General features: G+C 43.9%; 1 protein-coding gene across 1 annotated transcript in view; it reads right to left on the minus strand.

The window, feature by feature from the left end:
* The window catches only part of MAML2 (mastermind like transcriptional coactivator 2), a 218,678-nt gene that overhangs the window by 67,289 nt on the left and 131,400 nt on the right, over positions 1-19,989 (minus strand). Inside the window, exon 2 of the mRNA XM_061991618.1 lies at positions 1,867-3,324. Within this exon, the coding sequence (XP_061847602.1) occupies positions 1,867-3,324 (1,458 nt within the window). The remainder of the gene's footprint in view (positions 1-1,866; positions 3,325-19,989) is intronic.

A 19,989-nucleotide genomic window follows, 5' to 3' on the forward strand; every position in this document is an offset into this window, starting at 1 on the left:
AGGTGGGCTCTTGCAGCTGTGCAAGCAGGCGCTGAAGGAGTCCACAGAACTCATAAATACTGCCAGACGAACATTTGTGTGCAAACCTTTCCAAAACTCTGCAATTTATGGACCAATTGTATTTCTAAGTGTCTTTCCAGCAGCTACTGAGAAAGACCTACCTGGTTTTCTGAATTTCAGTAGAGCTTTGGAACAACTGCTAACGATTGCTAAAAAAACCCAGTTAAATCTAAAGCATAGAAAAAAGGGACATTGTTGTTGCCAAAGCCCCATAATCTGTGTCTACAAAGCTACTAAGCTTCTCAGTTGTGCTGTGGGTCAGGTAGCCACATCCCGCACACGTAACTGTGGAAAGTGGCCAGCTGACAAGAAACTTTGGAAAGCTTTGCAGAAGTCTGTGGTGATAGGCAAAACTCCTTCCTTGGTGTAATATGAAGTTTGGCAGTCAGCAAAGTTTATTTAGGGCAAGTTTCCTAAGCCAAAAGATCTTGTGGCTGCACAGGTAAGAGATCCCTCTACACTCCTGATAAATCTTGCAAGTACCACTACAGCCAAGTTGCCAAGTACCATCTTGTTGGCTTACCTCCCTGAGCAGCAGCCCAAAAGGACACAGGGCAAGGACTTCACGCTGCCTCAAGCAGAGCTGCTCTCAGCGCTTTTATTCCTTTCCAGAATGTGACCTTGCACATTTTTTTCAGAAAAATAGTAATGCTTGCAAAAGTTCTGCCTGTCTCCCCTGTGCTGACAGATTGCTGGAAGCTTTATCATCGCTGAATGAAGGAACTGTTAAAATTCATCTTCCTGCCAGTCCATTAAGAGAATGAGGAAATATGCCTAAGAAGAGAGCATCCAGTGGCCCAAGGAAAGCTTTTGCTTTTCAGTGGTTCCTTATAGCTGTTTTTCACATCCACAAATGAACCCCACATCTATACTGCCATTCCATATCTTGAGATGCGTTGAGCCCAAGTCCCTCCAAAACTACTCAGAGTGGCTTAAATGTCTCAAGGTCAAATAGGTTTTATTTGGTTTGCACCTGGTTTCCAGTTTCTGGGGTACAGTGAGGCTGCATATTCAAACTTTAACAAGTATGAAACTTGAGACACTGGTGCACAGTGTCTTGGCACAGCATAACTGAGCTATAACAACTGATGATGATAAAAACCGTCTCGTGATAACACAGTGGGAGCTGGCCGCGTGGTATATAATTGTAGACGTATCTGTGGCAACCTTCACCTTCATATCTAAGCATGTATTTTATCCACAGAATATTCCCAGAAGTGTGCTGGGTGTTTATAAAGCTCACAGATAAGTCTTAGGTTTTCTTTGCCAAACAGATAACAAATGTGCAAACAGTATTTTTGTCATGTCAGTCAAAAGATATCTAAAAGCAGAATTTCCTAACCCAGCCTCCCTGAGGAAAGCGATGGCCTAAAAAAATAACATTGTAAAAGACATTCTCTAAGATAACATAGGAATTCACTAACATTTTGCTGTTTAAAAGAGTCTAATTTTTTCTGTAAGCTGGAAAACTTAGATAGGGTTCCAAAAAAAACTTAGATCTGCTCTACCAGCTCACCTTTCTGACAAGTGTCTACGTAATACAAAGCAGTGACATATCCACTCCATTGCATTAAGAAAAAAGTGTGATGAGCATGCCTGGCTTGCAATTCTTACAAATGTGCATCTGTGATATACCTGAATAGGTGCTAAATGTACCATCACCAGCTCTGTGAAAGTATGTGCTGAGATGGTCATTATCTGCCACCAGTACACCAGTCTCCTGGAGGAATGAGGCCAGGCTGCAAAAGCCTTTTTACTACCCAGACCAGAATCATTCTGTTCCAAATAAGGAGGAATTTGCCTTACCTGTCTATGCTGCTGAGAGACTGGATACTGCAGACCTGAGATTTGCTGGCTTTGCTGCATTTTCTGAAGCATCATTTTTTGCTGCATTCCTAGGGGTACATTAGGTGGCCTTTGAAGAGACTGGTTTGGGAGAGGCTGAGCAGGTTGCGTCTGTGGCGGCTGTTGCTGCTGTTGCTGTGGCTGTTGCACAGGAGCTGAACCCTGTGCCTGCTGTGTGTAGTGCAGAAGGGCAGGCTTGTTTTGAGAACCCAAAACTGAAGGCATCTGCTGGTTTGTTTGCTCTGAGTTAAAATGAAACAAAGGCTTTGTGTTGCTGTGATGTTGCTCTAGTGGTGGCTGAGCACTGTTGATAAAGTTTCTGTTGAGGTCCTGAGGCTTCTGTTGCATCATTATGTCCATGGGATTGCTCTGGGAAGTGGTTGGTTTATAAACATAGTTGTTCATCCCTTTTGACTGGTTTCCATTCACTGGTACCCCAAGCATTGCTGAGCTTTGTGGGCTGAACTGCTGCTGGCGAAATGAAGGACTGGGGATTTTCTCTTGCACAAAGGGTCCTGGGGAAGGTCCTGATGGAGACAAAGTGGACCAGTTGGCTGTCTGGCCTTGCTGCTGCTGTTGCTGCTGAATCAAGGCATGCTGCTGTCGGTTGGCTGCGATCTGTTTGAGCTGCTGTGCGTGAGAGACCTCCTGCCAGTTGGGCAATGGCCGGCTGGACACAGAAGAAACCTGCGATACCTGTGTTTGACTCTGAGGTACTGAAGGGATGGGTGAAGAAGTGGACATGGCAGTGGTGGCCATAGTGAAGGCTGGACCTGTAGAAGAAGGCCTCATCTGTGGGGAGCCCACAGGAGCCTGATTCATGCCTGGTGCATATTCACTTTTTATCACCATCTTATCCATCTGCAGAGATCTCACAGGGCCCCTCTGGCTCTGCTGCCCAAGGTCAATGTTGAATGGCTCGTCTTGTTTTATTGTGGCATTTATCATATTCTCTAGCTCAAGATCACTCATTGGTGGCACTGATATGTTAGTCAGTTCATTAAATAGCTCCTGAAGCTCCAGATCCATCATTTGTTCCCACGAGTCTTCCCCATATCTGTTAGGGAACATGTTCTCATGGGCCATCTGGCCATCTAAGTGTTTGCTGCAGGACATAGTTTCTCCTGGTTCTTTCTTTACCTCTTTCAAAGCCATATTAAACATGCCATTCCCACTAGCATGTGTATTGTTTGCTAGGTTGCTGGCCTTTCTTTGCGATCCTTGCCCTACAGACATAGTTCCTGACATTGACTGGCTTTGGCAATTGTTAACATGTTGTCCACCTTGTCCCACTGAGACATTATCACCCACTCTTATCCTCTTAATGTCAAGGAAAGAGCTCTCTGAAACGCCATTGGGTCTTTTGTTGTTGACAGGTGACAAATTCACCACTAACTTTCTCTTCAAGGAGCCTTGGAGCTGAAAAGAAGCAGAGAAAAAAAAATCATTAGATGACACCAAAGAAACAATCTGTAATCTATTCGTTAGAAGGATCTTGAAAGGCAACAGGCAAGTAAGCATTGTTTATTACAGAAAGCTACTCTGGGCTTTCTCAGTCAATGAAACTATGCAGAACTGTAGAAAAATATGTTGTAAGCGAGACACCTCCTTGCCACCATCACTCCTCTTCTTGCAATCACCAGCATTTTTCAAGCACTGGTGCCTTCTGTTGATCACAGACCCCTTTTCCCCATGGATGTGAGTGACAGAGGTGTCCAGAGCTGTACATGGCAAAGCCTAGGGCACATCCGCCCCAGATTTGTTTCCCATGCCAGACAAGTTTAAAGTACTGTTAGACAGTAGAGACTAAAGTAGTCCTGAAATCTGCCATCGTCTCTATCCACTGCTGCAGGATTTCACTCTCCTGAGTTTGGTATATGATCCAAAGGACTATTTTTGCTGCAGAGTACAAAGGTCCTAGGAGATATTTTAATGGCACACACAAGATACAGGCGTCCTGGTCTCGTGTAAAGTTTATACTGGCCAGAGTTGATTATAATTAAAGGTATTAGGTGTTACCTTGTTCAAAACTGAAAATGAAGCCACTGGAGCCATGTCAGGTTATGTCAGCCAACAGTTTGGCCTATGATGTATTTTCCACGAATTCCCATCCTGTGCACACAAAACACAGTCCCACGAGTTGAAAAGTTTGGACTTGGTGCATATGTCCTCATGTAAGGTGCAGATACCCTCAAGTTCTGCTGCTGTGAAAACGGTTCATAAAAGAATAGATGACTGTTGAACCAGTGCAACTGTCGTACCTTTAGCTCTGTGCATTCAAGTGTGCTCTGCAGGCAGTGACCTTGTGGGCACACAGCCTACGGTGCTCACGGTGCCTATGCTGTCACTGCTGCAGCTGTGAGCAATCTCAGGAAGCTCCACAGGGAAACACAGCTCTTCTTCTGCCTTTCTGCACCTGGGCAGAGGTACACTGGCCTTAGAGGCAACAGGACAACATCATCTGACAAATACCTCCGTGTTCGAGGGAGAAAATGGCACTCATACAAACAGTGATGCCTTGGGAGGCTGCGAGGGCAGAGGGAACACTGAGAACTCTAACTTTCCAGTTAAGTGAGGAAGGGTGGTTTAAAGAAGTCCTCGTGCATGTAATACTCTGGTTTGTCCCCCATTGCCCTCAACTTCAGGCTTATCTATGGGTAAGAACTCTTCCCAGATAACTCCACTTTTATTCTGGTGTGAATACCAGTGACTTCTTGACATACACATATTTCCTCCATACTGACCTATCTTTCTATTGCATCAGCAGGTCACTGAGTTTAGCCCTTAAAAATAAAGCTTGTAATTTCTCTCTCTGACACCAAAAACCTCATATCTCAAGTTTCCAGAATGGCTTTAGAATCACAGACTCATGTTTTTGTTTAATAAGGACAGACATGTTGGTGCCTATGTGTACAAGTCTGCAGAGCCTGTGCCTTCAGCAGTAACTATTGCCATCAGGTGTCTCCCCAGTGGGGAGAGTTTTGGGCATGGAGTGTCTTTGGTTACCACGTTCCTTCAAACGTGTGAGTCACCGTACTTTCCTTTGCAAAAAAAAAGGTGAGCTGCACTTCCTTTTACCATCATCTTTGCTGTCAGTATAGAAATCATTCTGGAAAATGGGGAAGTCCCCAGATGATCAGAATACATGACTTGGTAGCATGTTTTGCTTTCAGATGTGTTGCTGACAGAAAGGCTGAACAGATAATGAATATTACCCTCTGCATATGCTTTCTCTGGTTAATATGCCTTTCTGAGTTAAATTTGCTTTTGCTTGACCTTTTGAAGCAGGGGAAACTGTTTCAAATGTCTTCACATTCCCAGAGCACCTGCACCGGGCTTTCTGCCACAATTAAAAACACAGGTGTTACACCACACTGTGTGTAGTAGCTGCTTTTCACCTGCGTTTGAACTAGCTGCCAGCAGATAGGGGTGAACTGTGGTTTGACACACAAAACAGCTTCAGAGCCCATGAGAGCACCATGAACTCCAGACACATCCCTCAATATGGACTGGAGGACTTCTGGTTCCATGACATCTGCTCTGCTAATGTGGCCACCAAAAAGGGCACTATATATTTCTAAAGAAGACGTAACAAGTGCTGGCTTGTCACATCTCCCCAGAACCTTGCAAATGCTACCCTCTGAATGCTGACAACACCCTGGACGATAGACATCCCCACCTTAAAGCAGTAAGGAGAGCAAGTGAAGCTGCAAAGATGCAGGAGAGTCTCAGAGGAATTCACTGAGGCTGCTGGAAAAGTTCTACTTTCACATCCCCCGTGAGTAAGGGATGTGGAGGGCAAGGACATAGGAAGGATGTGGAAGCTCACATGGATGAAGCCCCTTCTGTCTCCTTATATTGAGCTGTTACCAATTATGTGTTGGGGCAGTTTGTGGGGGACTGGTCTACATTTGTTCAGCGAGATGAACAGTGTCCATCACAAGCCTTTCTGTCTTGCTTTTTCATCTGAACGCTGTGTTCCGTAGGGCACTGCTGCCCCAGCATCATGCCTGTTTTGTTTTCAGAAGAGAGTAGATGAGGGTTCAATCACTGAAATGTTTGTAGTTTTCTAGCAATCAACGCTTTTCAACTACTGATTGAAAGTCACTACTTGAGCCTTTTTTCCCCCCAAACAAAGGATAGGCTCTTTAGAGGGTAAAAAAAAAAAAAAGCATGCCAGATTTTGAGCTCCATCTCTTCTAATTTGGAAGCCAGGATTGAGTTGGGTCAATAGACAAAAAGGTAAAGTTCCTATAACACATAGGCACTTTCCTCAGGTCAAACGGGCTCATGATTACACATCTCAAACTGCCTGAGCTGTGTAATACTGAGAGGCCGTGTGATGGGAAATGAGTGACATGACAGTAAGTGCAAGAGGAGGAAGCCCTCTGTGCACCGCTGCATCTCACAGGTAGGTGGGCAGCACTGTATGAACCATCAAAGGGCTTGTGCGTTTCCTGGCAGCCTGTGTTGTTGCACCAGCTTTTGCTGAGCAGGCTCTGGTGAGTCAGCACGTGTTTGCTTACAGAGAGAGACTGTTGGATGCACTGACTTTCTGAAGTTAAGACTGCATGGGCTAAGCCTCGGGAGATCACATTTGCAAGACAACGCAGTGCTGTTACTGGCCAAACTGCTCAGGGAGGTTAACAGAGGAGGGCAAAACTCTAGAGAGGACTTGGTCTAAATGACCCAGTGTGACACCACCTCCTATGCAGAGAGACAATTAATTTCTATTTAAAACTTGTTCTGAGTCTTAACAGGGATTTAAGAGGCTACCTTCTTCTCTAATGCTCCCTGACAGCAGGTCAAATCAGCAGGAGTTCCTCTGAGCTAATAATCAGAGTATCAATTTTGGAATCAAATCATTTCTCTTAAAAAAAAAAAAGAAGAGCTTTTGCTTCAACTTTGTTTTGATTGATTTTTTTTTTTACCAAATGTAAAACTAGGGGAACTTTTCTGAAAATATATACATTTTTTCTGTCTCAAAAGTTTCTTCAGAAAATTGAAACAAAAACATTTTTGGTTCAGAAGCACAATTTGCCCATGAGAAATTTTAGAGATAGTTTTCTCCAAAATATCCACATTTAACAGTGTTTTTATCACTTCTTTGATCAATTTCTGACATTATCCATGTGCATTCACTTTGTATTCCTTTCCACTGGAACTGTCCAACATGGCCAAGAATACAACTTGTCTTGGACAGCAGGAAAAGATAAGAATTATCTGGTTTCACTTTCACCAAAAAGTCTTAATTTTTACACATCTCTAGTTGGACTTCCTTTAGTCTCACAGCTCTCAGGACAAGTAATACACAGCCTGTCCCTGACTTGCCCGAGTAGCTCCATAGTGCCTGCAGATACGAAGAAAAAAATGCATTTCCCAGTGCAACCCATCCTTGGCCTTGTACAGAGATGCTGGTAACACATCTGATTGTCATCTCAAAATGTTTATGGCTCGCCACTTAAGACTGGACCAAAACACCAAGGTGCTCCAAGCAAACTACAGAGAAAATGCCAGTGTGACAGTTTTAAGTCTCCACTAATCCTTATTAGCTGAAGGCGTTAAAGGAAGGCCTCCTGTCGCCTTTGTTCTCCCCTCTCTCACATTTTCCTGCTAAGGTTTGCAGATTCTTAGCTTGTGTGTGGAAACAACGGGGACAAAAGTTGTAATGTGCTGCTAAGTTAAAACCCAAGTGATTACCACACTGTGTGTGTGATGCAGGCAGCACTGCGGTGTTAGCGGTTCACAAGGAGTAATAATTCTGAGGGGAAAAAGGAAGCTTTGGGTTTTATGCTTTTAATATAGAGACAGCAGACAAATCCACTTTAAAAGGTCCCTTTTGGACTTCCTAGACTTTCCCACAATATGTACTGGCTGTATCTATGGCTGCACTGTAAACAAAATCCTTCATGTATCTGGGAAAGGGAAGGAGTAAAGGAATGATATGAAAAATACAGAAAATATTCAAACAATGAAAATGGACTAAAAAAAATTCATTCCAAAGGAGGAAAATGGGGAGAATGCTACTTCTTATTTATGCTGTGAAAGCACCTTTGCATCTCAAGCCTGGACAAAGTGAGGGATCCTTGGGACTTGCAGCCTGATCCTGAATGACAGCAGCTCTTATTTGTGAAACAGTGGTTCTCAGTGTCTGCTGCCAGCCTTCTGCAGTGCCATCTCCTGTGGCATCCACATGGAGTGAGCCACAGAGTGCCTCCCCAGGCACGGACTGCAGTTCACCAGAGCAGAGCCTCCCTGTTGCAGGCATCTCCTCAGCATGCAGAAGGACTGGGTGCCCCTCTCCTTTTTTTCTTACACCTTCAGCCAGACATGATGGTCATGGTGACTCACACCACAGCCAGCTATGGAGCCACCAAGATGCCCTGGGGCTGATACAAGGACAAGGAGGAGCCACAGACCTGAGATGCCACCTCCAGGGCCATCACCGGTCCTAACACCATATCACCCATGCATCCTCATGGCCTCCTTCTGACTACAGATGCACTTGTTAGGAACAGACAAAAGGGCTCTAGTTACAGCTTTTTCAACATATATCCTGAAATCTGGTGGCTTTGGCTGTTCCCATCCTTCCCCACACCCAAGGCATCAGGCTCATCCTGACGTGTCTCCTGAAGATCACAATAGCATCATCTTCTTCTGAGCACCTCTCCCCAACTCCGCTGCTCTGCACCAGCTCTGCACAGCAAGATGGTATTTATTTTTAATCTTTTGTCTTCATTTGCAACTTCATTAATGATTACAAATATGTGAATGGTGGGTGTCAGGAGGATGGAGCCAGGCTGTTCTCAGTGACAACCAATGATAGGACAAGGGGCAACGGGTACAATCTGGAACACAAGAGGTTCCAAAGAAATACAAGGAAAGGTGATGGAGCATTGGCACAGGCTGCCCAGATGGGTTGTCAAGTGTCCTTCTCTGGAGACATTCAAAACCCACCTGGACGAGTTCCTCTGTGACCTACTCTAGGTGGCCCTTCTCTGGCAGGGGGGTTGGACTGGATGATCTCTCAAGGTCCCTTCCAACCCCTGAGATTCTGTGATTCTGTGACATGGCTGACAATGCAAGCATGAGAGCTGTCTTCAGAGAGGTTTTGGCACTCCAAGTTCAGAAAGTCCAGTCTGCTGGATGATGCTGATCTGGGAAACAACATTAATTTTTCATGAAGGACTGAGTGTCAGAGTGGAGGGTCTGGGCACACTGCACAACTGGGAGTAGTGCTGAGAGCTGGTGTGTCCTCACCGCACCATAGTGGAGTCAAGGGTATCTTACCACAGTGGCAAAGAGCCATGCAAGAGTAGCAGATACTGTTGCCCACTCCAGCTTGGTTTGGACATGCTCAGCTCCAGGTGTCTCCTGCCACCCACTCGGTGTCCACAGAACAGGGACTAACTGCTCTCTGAGCAGTCAGGAGGAGGTGCAGGTGCCTTAAGCCCCACGCTGTTGTTGAGTACAGCTGCTTGAGCCAGCACATCTCCACACTGCCTCACTTTCCTCCCATCCAGCTAACCAGCTCCTGAGACCACTCTGACCACAGGGAGCAAGGTTTGCTGCCAGGAGATTTTTGCTCTACACAGCCCAGACTTTCCCATCACCCACCTGATCAAAAGCTCTTTGGGAAGAGACTCGGTGTCTATACAGGGCCCCTTGCACTGGCATCCTAGCTCTGGTTGACCCTTAGGCATGAGCACCACTGTCAATAATAATGCTGACTGAGAGGTAAGAAGGTTTTATACTTGTTTGCAGTAATAAGTGTCATGAAAACTGAATTTATAGTAACAAATAAAGATGTTCCTTGACTGACAAGTATCCACTTAATTGTCATTAGCTGGGAACAAGGCTGGAATTCTAATCAGTATGTTAGAAATCCCAGTTTACCTTCACTTACAGAAAAATTACATGTCTTGCCAACTGAACATACCAACCTAAAAATGCATTCACATTATTCACAGTGTACTGCCTAGAAATATAACGTCAGGGCTTTGGTCCAAGTTGCTGAAGCACAATAATTATATTTTTTATGCAGATTTTACATCTGATGGATTATAAAATATCATGTCTAGCCACAGTCTTTTAGAAGAATAGAAACACAGAGAAACAATAGCACTTTAACTAGGTCAAGATTGCTAATCAGAATGTAGCAGTCATTACTGTGTGCAAAACAAACAGGCATGAAAGATCTGGATTCTTTATCCTGCAAGCTGCGTATTTGTCTTCTGGAGAAGTCTTTTCTGTTCTTTTTTTGTTCTTTTTTTTTTTTTTAAGATCCTTTTCAAACATGAATAAATTAACAATCACTTTATGTGAAATCTACAGAAATTTATGTCAACGTTTATTACCATGAAATGTGGAACAAAGCATAATGCAACCTGAGCTTTGGGAAATGCAACTGCTTAACTGATCCTATCTTAATGAAAAGGAAATATCAAATGCATTATAAATGTTGACAGGATGATCAGGCATGTAAAAGAGGTCATCCAACATCACCCACCACATTGTTTACCAGTTTCATAAGTCAGCTTAAAGTATTAAAAACACATACTGTCTTGCACAGGAAGCTCCTAATCCTTAAAAATGTGGCTCCTGCTATTTGATTTGCCTTTCAGAAATCAATAGCACAGCAGATTTCACCTAAGAAAAGACTGCTGTGAGCAGTCTGGTCCTGGTTTTCTGCCCAGCATCACTTCTAAAATGTCTGTACGAAGGCTTTGTAACTTCATTAGAGCACATATCCATGCCCACACATGGGCTTTTATTACCTAAGCACCTATCTCCTCTTCAACCCTCTGTATTATAAGTTGGAGGAAGACAACAGCCTTCTATCCAGTCTTGGAAAATAAGTGAAAAATAAGGAAATATTTAGACTGTTTCTCCATTCCTGCAAATCAATGCATCACAGAGGGTACTCACACAAACTATTTGACCTTAAAGTCTTCTGCAGGGTATGTTACAGTTCACAGGAGAGAAAGTTATCACTTGTCTATTGGAAAAAAGAAAAGAGATCCTTTCAGCATATTACCTAGACACGCTTCCAGCATCAGACTAGCACCCGGGAGGAGGGTCTGCTTCAATGGGAACTGCCTACCACTACTGCATCAACTAAGACTCTTAAAAGCAACAGGCAAAATGGCTTTTTGTTAGGAGGAAGGATTCCAGATCCTCAGCCAAAAACTTCAGTGGAGAAGTAACATTTAGGATGAAATCCAGGTCTTTGGTAAGAGGACATCTTTAATAAGATTGCTGCACTTGCTTGATGGGCGGGTTTGACCTGTATCAGCATCTTCCTGCTGCTTCTTCCCATTATGCACATTCACTTCATTAAGAAAAGCATAAAACAAGAGTGGTACTTAATAGCCATTTTCAAAACCTTCAGCTTACAGGATGCAGTGTCAGGACAGGCAAAGTGAACCCCACTACAAGTTTGACCTATATGAACAGAATAGGCAGAAATTTAGAGGATTTTGGAGACAATAAACAACAATGATTTAAGAGCTTTGAAGATATTTCTATGAAGAGAATGAAGAATAGAAGTGAGAAATAAAAGATAAAACTATAAAAGTATGTAGAGTAAGACCCTAATGGATTAATTGCAGATCAAGAGGGGTTTTAGCAAATAGCAACAGCAGTAAACTCCATCCCAAAGAAATTATAAACTTCTTCCAATGTGGACAAAGTCTGAGAAATACATGACAGATGCAGAGCTCAGCAAGATCTAAAGAGCAACTGAACATTTGTTTGGAAATAGGAAGATGCTGACTTATGAAAGGTGATGATAAAATATTTATAAGAGGATATGAATTAAACATCAAGGTTCAAACCATTCTACAGTTCATGGGGATTGGTTGTCAGTGGCCAAGGGAGAAACAGGTAAGAGAGAAGAGTGGTGGGTTTTGCAGCCTTATCAAGGTGGTTGTGTTTCTTCCCCAGATAAATTTGTCATTGCTATTGATGAGATGCTGCAAAGGTTTAGAAATCATATGTGTCAGGGCTGTGTTTCACGACTTCTGTGTTTCTAACACTTTAGAAATCTGGTAGCAAAATGTAAAAGTGGGAGCAATTTGACCAGCATCTAAATGTTTACTACTATTTGTACTCCTGAGTTTCAGCTTTAGCCTGAAAACACAGACAGAATGATAGAACAAGAATGAATGGTAAAAATTTGTCTGAGACAATGGAAGATCATTAGTGGGTTGCCTTGTCTTGGGCTAACACATGATGCCATTCAGGTGATTTTTCATTATTTGGTCTTTCTCTGAGTATCAAAAGTTGAAAGAATTCAAACCCAAGAAAACTGCTGGATATCATGAATGGAAAGGTTTGGAAACAAGCAACCACCCAGGACTGAATGCTCCAAAAGCTGGCAAAAGTAAGTATGGACAGAGGAGACCAGGGGCAGCCTAGGGTAAGAAAAAGGCACCTACAAGATAAAAAAACCCCAACCATTCCGGTACTGAAAAGCTTGAAAGATCATGCTTAAAAGGAATGTGAGAAATGACAGAGTGAAGAGCATGAGTGAAAGATGCTTGAGCAAGCTGACAAGTCAAATGTACGGAGACATCTCTGAAGAACATTTTCTGGCTTTCTTTTTCTCTCTAACTAGCAAAGAGAATATTTGCTATTACTGAGCATCTAGCAAAAGCTTGGCTTTTACAAAAAGATTTGCTTTTCCAAAGGGAGATGACATTACAATAGGGTCCATGTGAACCAGACACCATAGGATCATTAAATAATTTTGGTTGGAAAAGACCTTTAAGGTCATCAAGTCCAATCACTAACCAAACACTGCCAAGCCCATCACAAAACCATGTCACTCAGCATCTCAGCTACATGGCTTTTCAATACCTCCAAGGATGGGGACTCCACCACCTCCTTGGGCAGCCTGGGCCAGTGTTTAACAACCCTCTCAGTGAAGAAGTTCTTACTAACCTTCAATCTGAACCTCTCCTGTTGCAACTCAGGCCCACTTCCTCTTGTCCTATCATTCATTTCCTGTGAGAAGAGACTGACCCCCTCACCTCAACACAGCCTCCTTTCAGGGGGTTGTAGAGAGTGACCACGTCTCTCCTCAGCCTCTTCTCCAAACTAAATACCCTCAGTTCCCCCAGCAGCTCCTCATTAGACTTGTGCTCCAGACCCTTCAACTTCATTGCCCACCTCTCTGCACATGCTCCAGCACCTCAACCTGCCTCTTGTAGTGAGGGGACCAACACTATTTCTGATACAGGCCAGGATGCCATTGGCCACCTGGGCACACTGCTGGCTCACATTCAGCTGGCTGTAGACCAACAAACCCAGGTCCTTTTCCTCCAGGCAGCTTTCCAGTCACCCTTCCCCAAGCCTGTATTGTTACATGGGGTTATTGTGGCCCAAGTGCAGGACCTAGCACTTGGCCTTGTTAAACCTCATAAAATTGGCCTCAGCCTAACGCTCCAGCCTGTCCATCATCACAAAATTTAAAATGTAACATTTAACAGCGTTATACTGGTCACGGAATAGGTAGGAAAAGTATGTAAAGAAAAAATCTGATGCAGGGAAGGGAAATAAAACGGGAGCCATGCCTTGGCCTGTCTGTGGGAGACAACCTCAATGGCAATGCCTTCAGTAACCCTCAGATGGCCCAAGATGAGGCTCAAGGAGGCAGCACCAAGGCAGCAGTGGCAAACCTCCCCAGCGATGAGGTGATGCAGTTTACACACTGCAGCCTTTCAGCTCCTTTGTCCTGCCCTTCTGAGGTAAATGCCTGCTGCTGAGCAGACACTGTGGTTTGTGGCTTGGAGCAGCAATGCCAGCAACTAAGACTGTCAGTACAGTCCTTTGCTACGGGCCCTCATTTCTCTGCAGCCATCCAGTCTCACAGGAGACTTTGTACTGAATGCCTTTATCCTGACTATAGCTTTCTTCCAAGGGGATCGTTGGCCCTAGACTCATCACTGAGTCCAATGAGACAGAATGGGATGCTAAGCAGCTGATGAAGATGCTTCTGGTAGTTCTGGACAGGAGTCCATCCCTGTCAGCTATATATTACATCTCCTGTGGTGGTAAACTGTGAAGGGTCACCACAAAACTTTCAGGTGTTTTTGACCACTGTGATAATTTTCAGTGAATGGGATATAAGTGGTTTCATTACAACTGATGCTTCTTATTTGCCATACCTCCTATGCACACCAATCACTTGAGTGAATTCAAACAGCACTGAAAAATAAGCCTCTCATTTCTAGGCCTGTCACAGATAACAGCCATTCTCCAAGTTACATTTTCCTCCAGCAGCCTTCAGCCTGTTTCTAGACCCAGTTGTGATCACTGGCTTTGTAAATCAAAAATGAGAAAAACTCCCTTTCTGGCAATGACTGAGTAGAACAGTATCTCCTTCTTGACACAACACACTGTTACAAGGGGACACACTCCTGCAAGACTCGACACGGGTACCACAGTTATCACAAGAAACCACATTCCTTTCGCTACACAGAGAAAATGGCTCAGACAAGGACTCGAAGGATCCCTCAATTACAAATTGAGCTTTGTAGCATCAGTCCTGCCTCACTTTTTTAGCTTACATGACAACAATGCACCAGGTGTGGCCAGCAGCAGAACTGTTCAGCTGCTCTGCTGACCTGGATAAGGGAGTCCAGACACCTAGAGTAAGTCCCCAACAAGAGCTGCACACTGGAATATCTCTACAGTTCTATAGCTCAATAGCTAAGTCTCTTCAATTCCGTCTCTGTAGACCACTAACACAGCACAGTTCATTTGCTGCTTTTTCATTTACCATGTCATTTACAGAAAGAAAATAAAATTATTGTGTCAAGGGTCTCAGTGGAGAGTTCCTTAGCAGATGCTTAGGCTCATAAAATGACATAGTTGTCGAGGTACCTATAGACACTATGTGGCCCAGGCCCTGCTAAAAGAAGAGCTAACTTCATCAGATTGCTCAGGTCATTGTCCAGCCTACCATTGAACACATCCAAGGATGAAGATTCCACAAACTCTCCAGGCTCCACTCCATTTCCTCTTTTTTTTAACTTTCCTGTAGTTAGCAACTCACGGTCCTCGCCTCTCACCTTTTTGTTGTCTACTTCTAAGAGATATTTGGTGTGTAACTGTAAAACTTTGAACGTAGAGTGAATGGAGGAAATGTACACACTTGTCTTGTGTCCAAGTCAACCACACATAGGATGAGAGAGGAGGAGGAGGAGATGAAATCCAGAAATGTCAACCTCTGTTTCTATACAAGTTCCTTCAGGGAAAGTAGTTTAAGTGACATAAACAAAGGGTTGACCAAGTAAGATGATTCCGCATCACGTGAATCCAAGTTGCAACATGATGTTTTTCCTTAAGCTCGTTCTAAAGTCCATTGAGATACCTGAGTCTTTAAATGGACATTGCTGGTCTTTGTTTCTCTCTCCTTGATTATAAGGTTCCATGACAAAGACTTTATCTGTTTTTCTGAAAAACACTCTTCATGCATTTAGACACTGTCAAACACATTAATAATGAGCCCTGTCTTCCAGATAAATTCCAAAAGATGCCAACGCACATTCAGCACCTCTGAAAAGCAGGCATCTATTTAGGTGTCAAAATATGGATCCAAATATGTTTTAGAAAATACTGGACTGGGAAAAAAAATTTCCTTTTCAATAACAAATGTGAAACCTTTCACCCTTTCAGCACCAATTAATGGTGAATAGAAATCACTACATTTGAAGGGCTGCACAGCAAACTGCTATATATGAAACTGTGGAGGTAGCAGACTAGTTCCTAGTGGACAAAAAATTGCCACATCATTCTTGGTGCTAATTATTTCCTTTTGCCTGTTATATGTTCCCTTTTTTTTTTCATAAGCCTTAGCTAAGAAGCTCTGAGTCAAGCGTGCTCAGAAGACACTCAACAACTTTCCAGTATCAGAAAACTCAGTGTTATCAAAGCACTTCAGTGAAATTTCTTATTACTTAGACAAGACCTGCTTTTGTACACATTTATTCTCTAGTATGGGAATATGCATTTTATAATTGACTCAAATATCTGCACAAATTCAAAGAGGTCCCTGTCTAGAAAAAAAAAGTCTTACTCTATTTGCACACAGACTTCTGCCTGTGCTGGTCTGTACTTAGGCAGGCCATGAAGTCTTGCTTGGGCCATGGACCAAAGCTGAGTAGACTCCAGGGCAGTTGTTGCTCTGTCAGGAACAGATGAGTTAAGCCTTTAGATCATCAATCAAGCACCTTTCACACACACTTTAAAAAACAGAGGTGGGGAAGTGTTTTGCCACTTTCCCCAAGTGGAATTCAAATTCCAGGGACCCCTATGTCTGCACACATCTTGTCTGTGGATCTGTACTGAAGGCCGATGCAACAGTGAAACACATTTTCTGTTGCTGTAAACAGATGCAGCTACACTGACCTGCATCAGTAGCTTATTAAGAATCAGTCCTGAAGCCTGAAATCTGGATTATGAACCAGCATTTACTGGAAGTGTGGATTGCAGCAAGAACTTTTGTTGGTTGTCTATTACAACAGATTCCACGCTTCTTTTTAAAGTGCCTCTAGTGTTGCAGGCTTTTACGAAGAGAACACAATGGGGCTGGCAGGAAAGCAACAGCTCTTCACCAACTCAGAAGAGCAAAAAAAACCCCAGCAATCCTTAAGGACACAGCACTGCTAGGTGACTGGGACAATGAATTAACAAGGGCTGGCTTTTCCCTCCCTGTGTTTTCAAGGATAGTAAGTAACAAACTCTGGCAGGCTGAAAAGCCCCTGTTCTGAGAAGAGAGACAAAGAGGCAGGGCTGAAATTCATCGTGTCAGTTTAAAAAGGCAGAGTTTTGCATTTACACAATATGCCCATTCTTGTTCTCCTTGACTCATGGAAAAATATTGAACATTGGACAAGAATGTAGGAATGTGTCTGGTGTCTGATCTCCACAAAAATCTAAACGCCGTTTGCACTCACGTAAGAAAGAAAGCACGGCTGGCCAGGCTCCCTTGATGCGTTAAGAAAATAGCAGCAGTGATAGCAATATCATTATCATAACAGCAGAAATACAATTTTTAGAACTGGCTGCATAAGTAGTACAAATAAAGCACTAACCCAGGCGCTCGCAGCCCTTAATCCCAAACACAGCTCATCAGAGCTCTTCAGGCCGCTTGCCTGTCACAGCCACAGCAGAGGCTTCCCTGCACCGCCTGCATCTGAAGCCACTGTTTGTTTTCCCGGATAGCAGAGGTTAAAGCTTTTTACTGCTTTTTTGACTTCAGATGCCATAATAGTTGCAGTGCCTATATTACCATCTATGGCAGACAGCCTGCGTGTCTGCCAGCTGTCAGGCAGCCTATTCATCTCCAGTTGCCTTTTGCCTACTTTCTGCAGCTGAAGAATTTCCCCCCACTTGATTTCATGTGCTGTAGTCCTGTTGCTGACGATGCTTCTGCTGCTGGTTTAAACACAGCCTGGCTTCAAGCCTTGGGGCCATGGGGGCCCCAGAGAACCTGTGGCTTCTGTGCAGCATGAAGCTTACAAGGGGCTAGCTACAGCCCTGAGTTTCGTCTACATTGTATAACTGGCAGTAAGTGACAGGGGGTTTGCTGGATAAACCCAATTGCTGACTGGAAGAAGAGGCAACGGGGTCACCATGGCCTGCACTGATGAGCTCCTCTAGGATCCCCTAAAACACTCTCCTGCTTATCCCATAGCAGCTGTGGAACCTGGCTACTCATCCTCTGCCTATAAACCCCTCTTTTTTTCCCCAGTTCTTTTCATCCATCCAAGGCATGTGGTCTATGTGGTGAGGATATTGGTACATGTCATGTTGGGTCACTCTTGACCCAAGTGTTCCTGGAAAACCCAAGTACCTGCTAGTATCTTTAGGTGCTGATACAACTGATATGCCGTGTCTATATAAACCATGCAATACCGTGGCACTTTACTGTTTTATCAAAACCTGATTTGCAAGAGGGAATGTGCAAGTAGATCAGATGGGCCAGGCCCTAGGCCATGAAGTCCAGACCCTGCAATCATAGTCTGATGTTATATCATCTGTTGCCTAAACAGATCATGCTCACATTTAAGAGAGGCACTGAAATCAAGACAGGCAATGCTGATATCTGCTGGTTGCCTCTTTTTGCTCCCCTGTAAGTTAGTCATCTGAAAATCTGCAGACTTGCATATTTCCTGACCCCTGGCATGAGCTAATGACTCATAGGAGGTGGAGGGAGGAAGAGCAGCTCTGCCAGACCGTGTGACAGGGGTAAAATAGATCACTGAGTTGCAGGAGGCTTGTCAAATCGGTGTGTTTATTTTAATTTTTCCTAGGTGTGACCCAGCTCGTGGCCTCTTCACGCAGGCTGTGAGAAGCCTCTTGAAATTTTGCTTAAAATCCTAACCCAAAAGGATCAGTCTCAAAGTTCACAATTACCAAGCCCTGAGTCATGGATTGCTTTTCCTGACAGAAAAGAAATGGCACCTTAAAAAACACCCTCCCTCACGCACACCAGCCAGGAAGCCCACTGCCAGAGGCATTTGCCTACCTCCCTGCTCCCCGAGGAGCCCAGGTCTAGAGCTCCTGAAATCAACAGAAAAGCTGTTGTAGACATCAGTGTGTCTTGGATCAGGCCCCAGCTACCCAAGAGAAGAGATGGGTTTGCAGCCCATCCAGATGGCTAACAGCTTTAACATGCAACCACTGCCTTATTAAATCTACAGTAAATTAAATGAACACTTAAGACACTCAACTGAAAGTGCTATTGACTGTGGTAATTAAATCGAAATACCCAATTAACCACAGCAGATAGGAAATGAATATATCATGGGGCACCACTCTAGTGTCTGAGCCAATCAGATCTTGTCTATACCTTAATTTGGGCTAAAATAATTTTTATAGGGAGTTTACGATTATTTAGAGATGTGTTTTTGTAGCACACGCATACATATGGCTATATATGTGTGTGTGTATGTGTGCGTGTATATACAGACACATATTATACTATTACATTTAAGTCCTCTGTCTGGACTCTTAGGTCGTACGTTGGCAGAGCCATACTTTTAATTCCAGGTCAGCCACCATCTTCCAAGATAAACTCTCACATTATTAAAACATCTAAATCAGAAGGATTACAAATGTCCTGCAGAGGACGTTTTTTTTCTTTATTAAGAACATTTACATGAAGGTGCCTGCAGTTTCAAAGCCATTTCAGACTGAGGCCAAAGTGAATGCCTGGGGGGAAAAAAAAAAAAGGAAAAAGAAAGAGCCTTTTTTCTCTCTGTTTAGCCTGTGCTGTCAGGTCTCTGCCTGCTGGTCTAACCACAGCCACCCCAAAGTGAAAGTTTACCTTTAATTAAGACATCTAAGTGTTAGGATTCTTAGGCACTGAATCTCTCTCCCTTTCCTCCCCCTCCTTTTTTCAATCAGGAGTGGAAACTCTATCTCACATATAAGGTATATTTTGCCCAAATGTTGATAGATTGCACTGATAAACCTTCACATCATCACTCTAGGCATGTCTCCTGGGGGATGATGCTCAGCCATCGCCAGTGACTAATCCCTCCACTCCACCCCAAGATGCGGTGGTTTCTGGGCTGCCTCAGCTCAGAGAGGACCCAGACACGACCACTGTAGCCTGCTCTCCTGGAAACTTGCATGAGGCCCTGGTTCTGCTTTGGCCTTTGTTTGGAGTGGAATTTGCTCTCCACAAATCACAAAACTGCAGCCTTGTTATTGCAGCAGTCAAAATGCCAAATCGGCTTGCAGTCATTCAACTCTACTGACTGAACTGATTAGCAGCAAGAGGAGTTATGTTCAATGACTTCATGCCCCAGCTTCATAGACAATAACCAGATAGTGTCTATGAGCCTGCAAGCCTGAATCTTCAGCTCAGGATCCAGCAGACCCTGAGATGTGACAGGGTGGAAAACACCTTCCAAATTTGGGGTTTTGAGGACAGAGCATATTTCTGTCCATTTTCTCATCCCACTCATCTTGGCCTTGCTCCTGGCATTGTCCCAGCTTGCCCTCAGATGGTGACCAGGTCTCATTCCTGCCTGAAACTCCCAATGACTTCAGTGTCTTCACACTCAA

This window comes from Colius striatus, chromosome 1, assembly GCF_028858725.1.
Source record: "Colius striatus isolate bColStr4 chromosome 1, bColStr4.1.hap1, whole genome shotgun sequence".
Taxonomy (NCBI): Eukaryota; Metazoa; Chordata; class Aves; order Coliiformes; family Coliidae; genus Colius; species Colius striatus.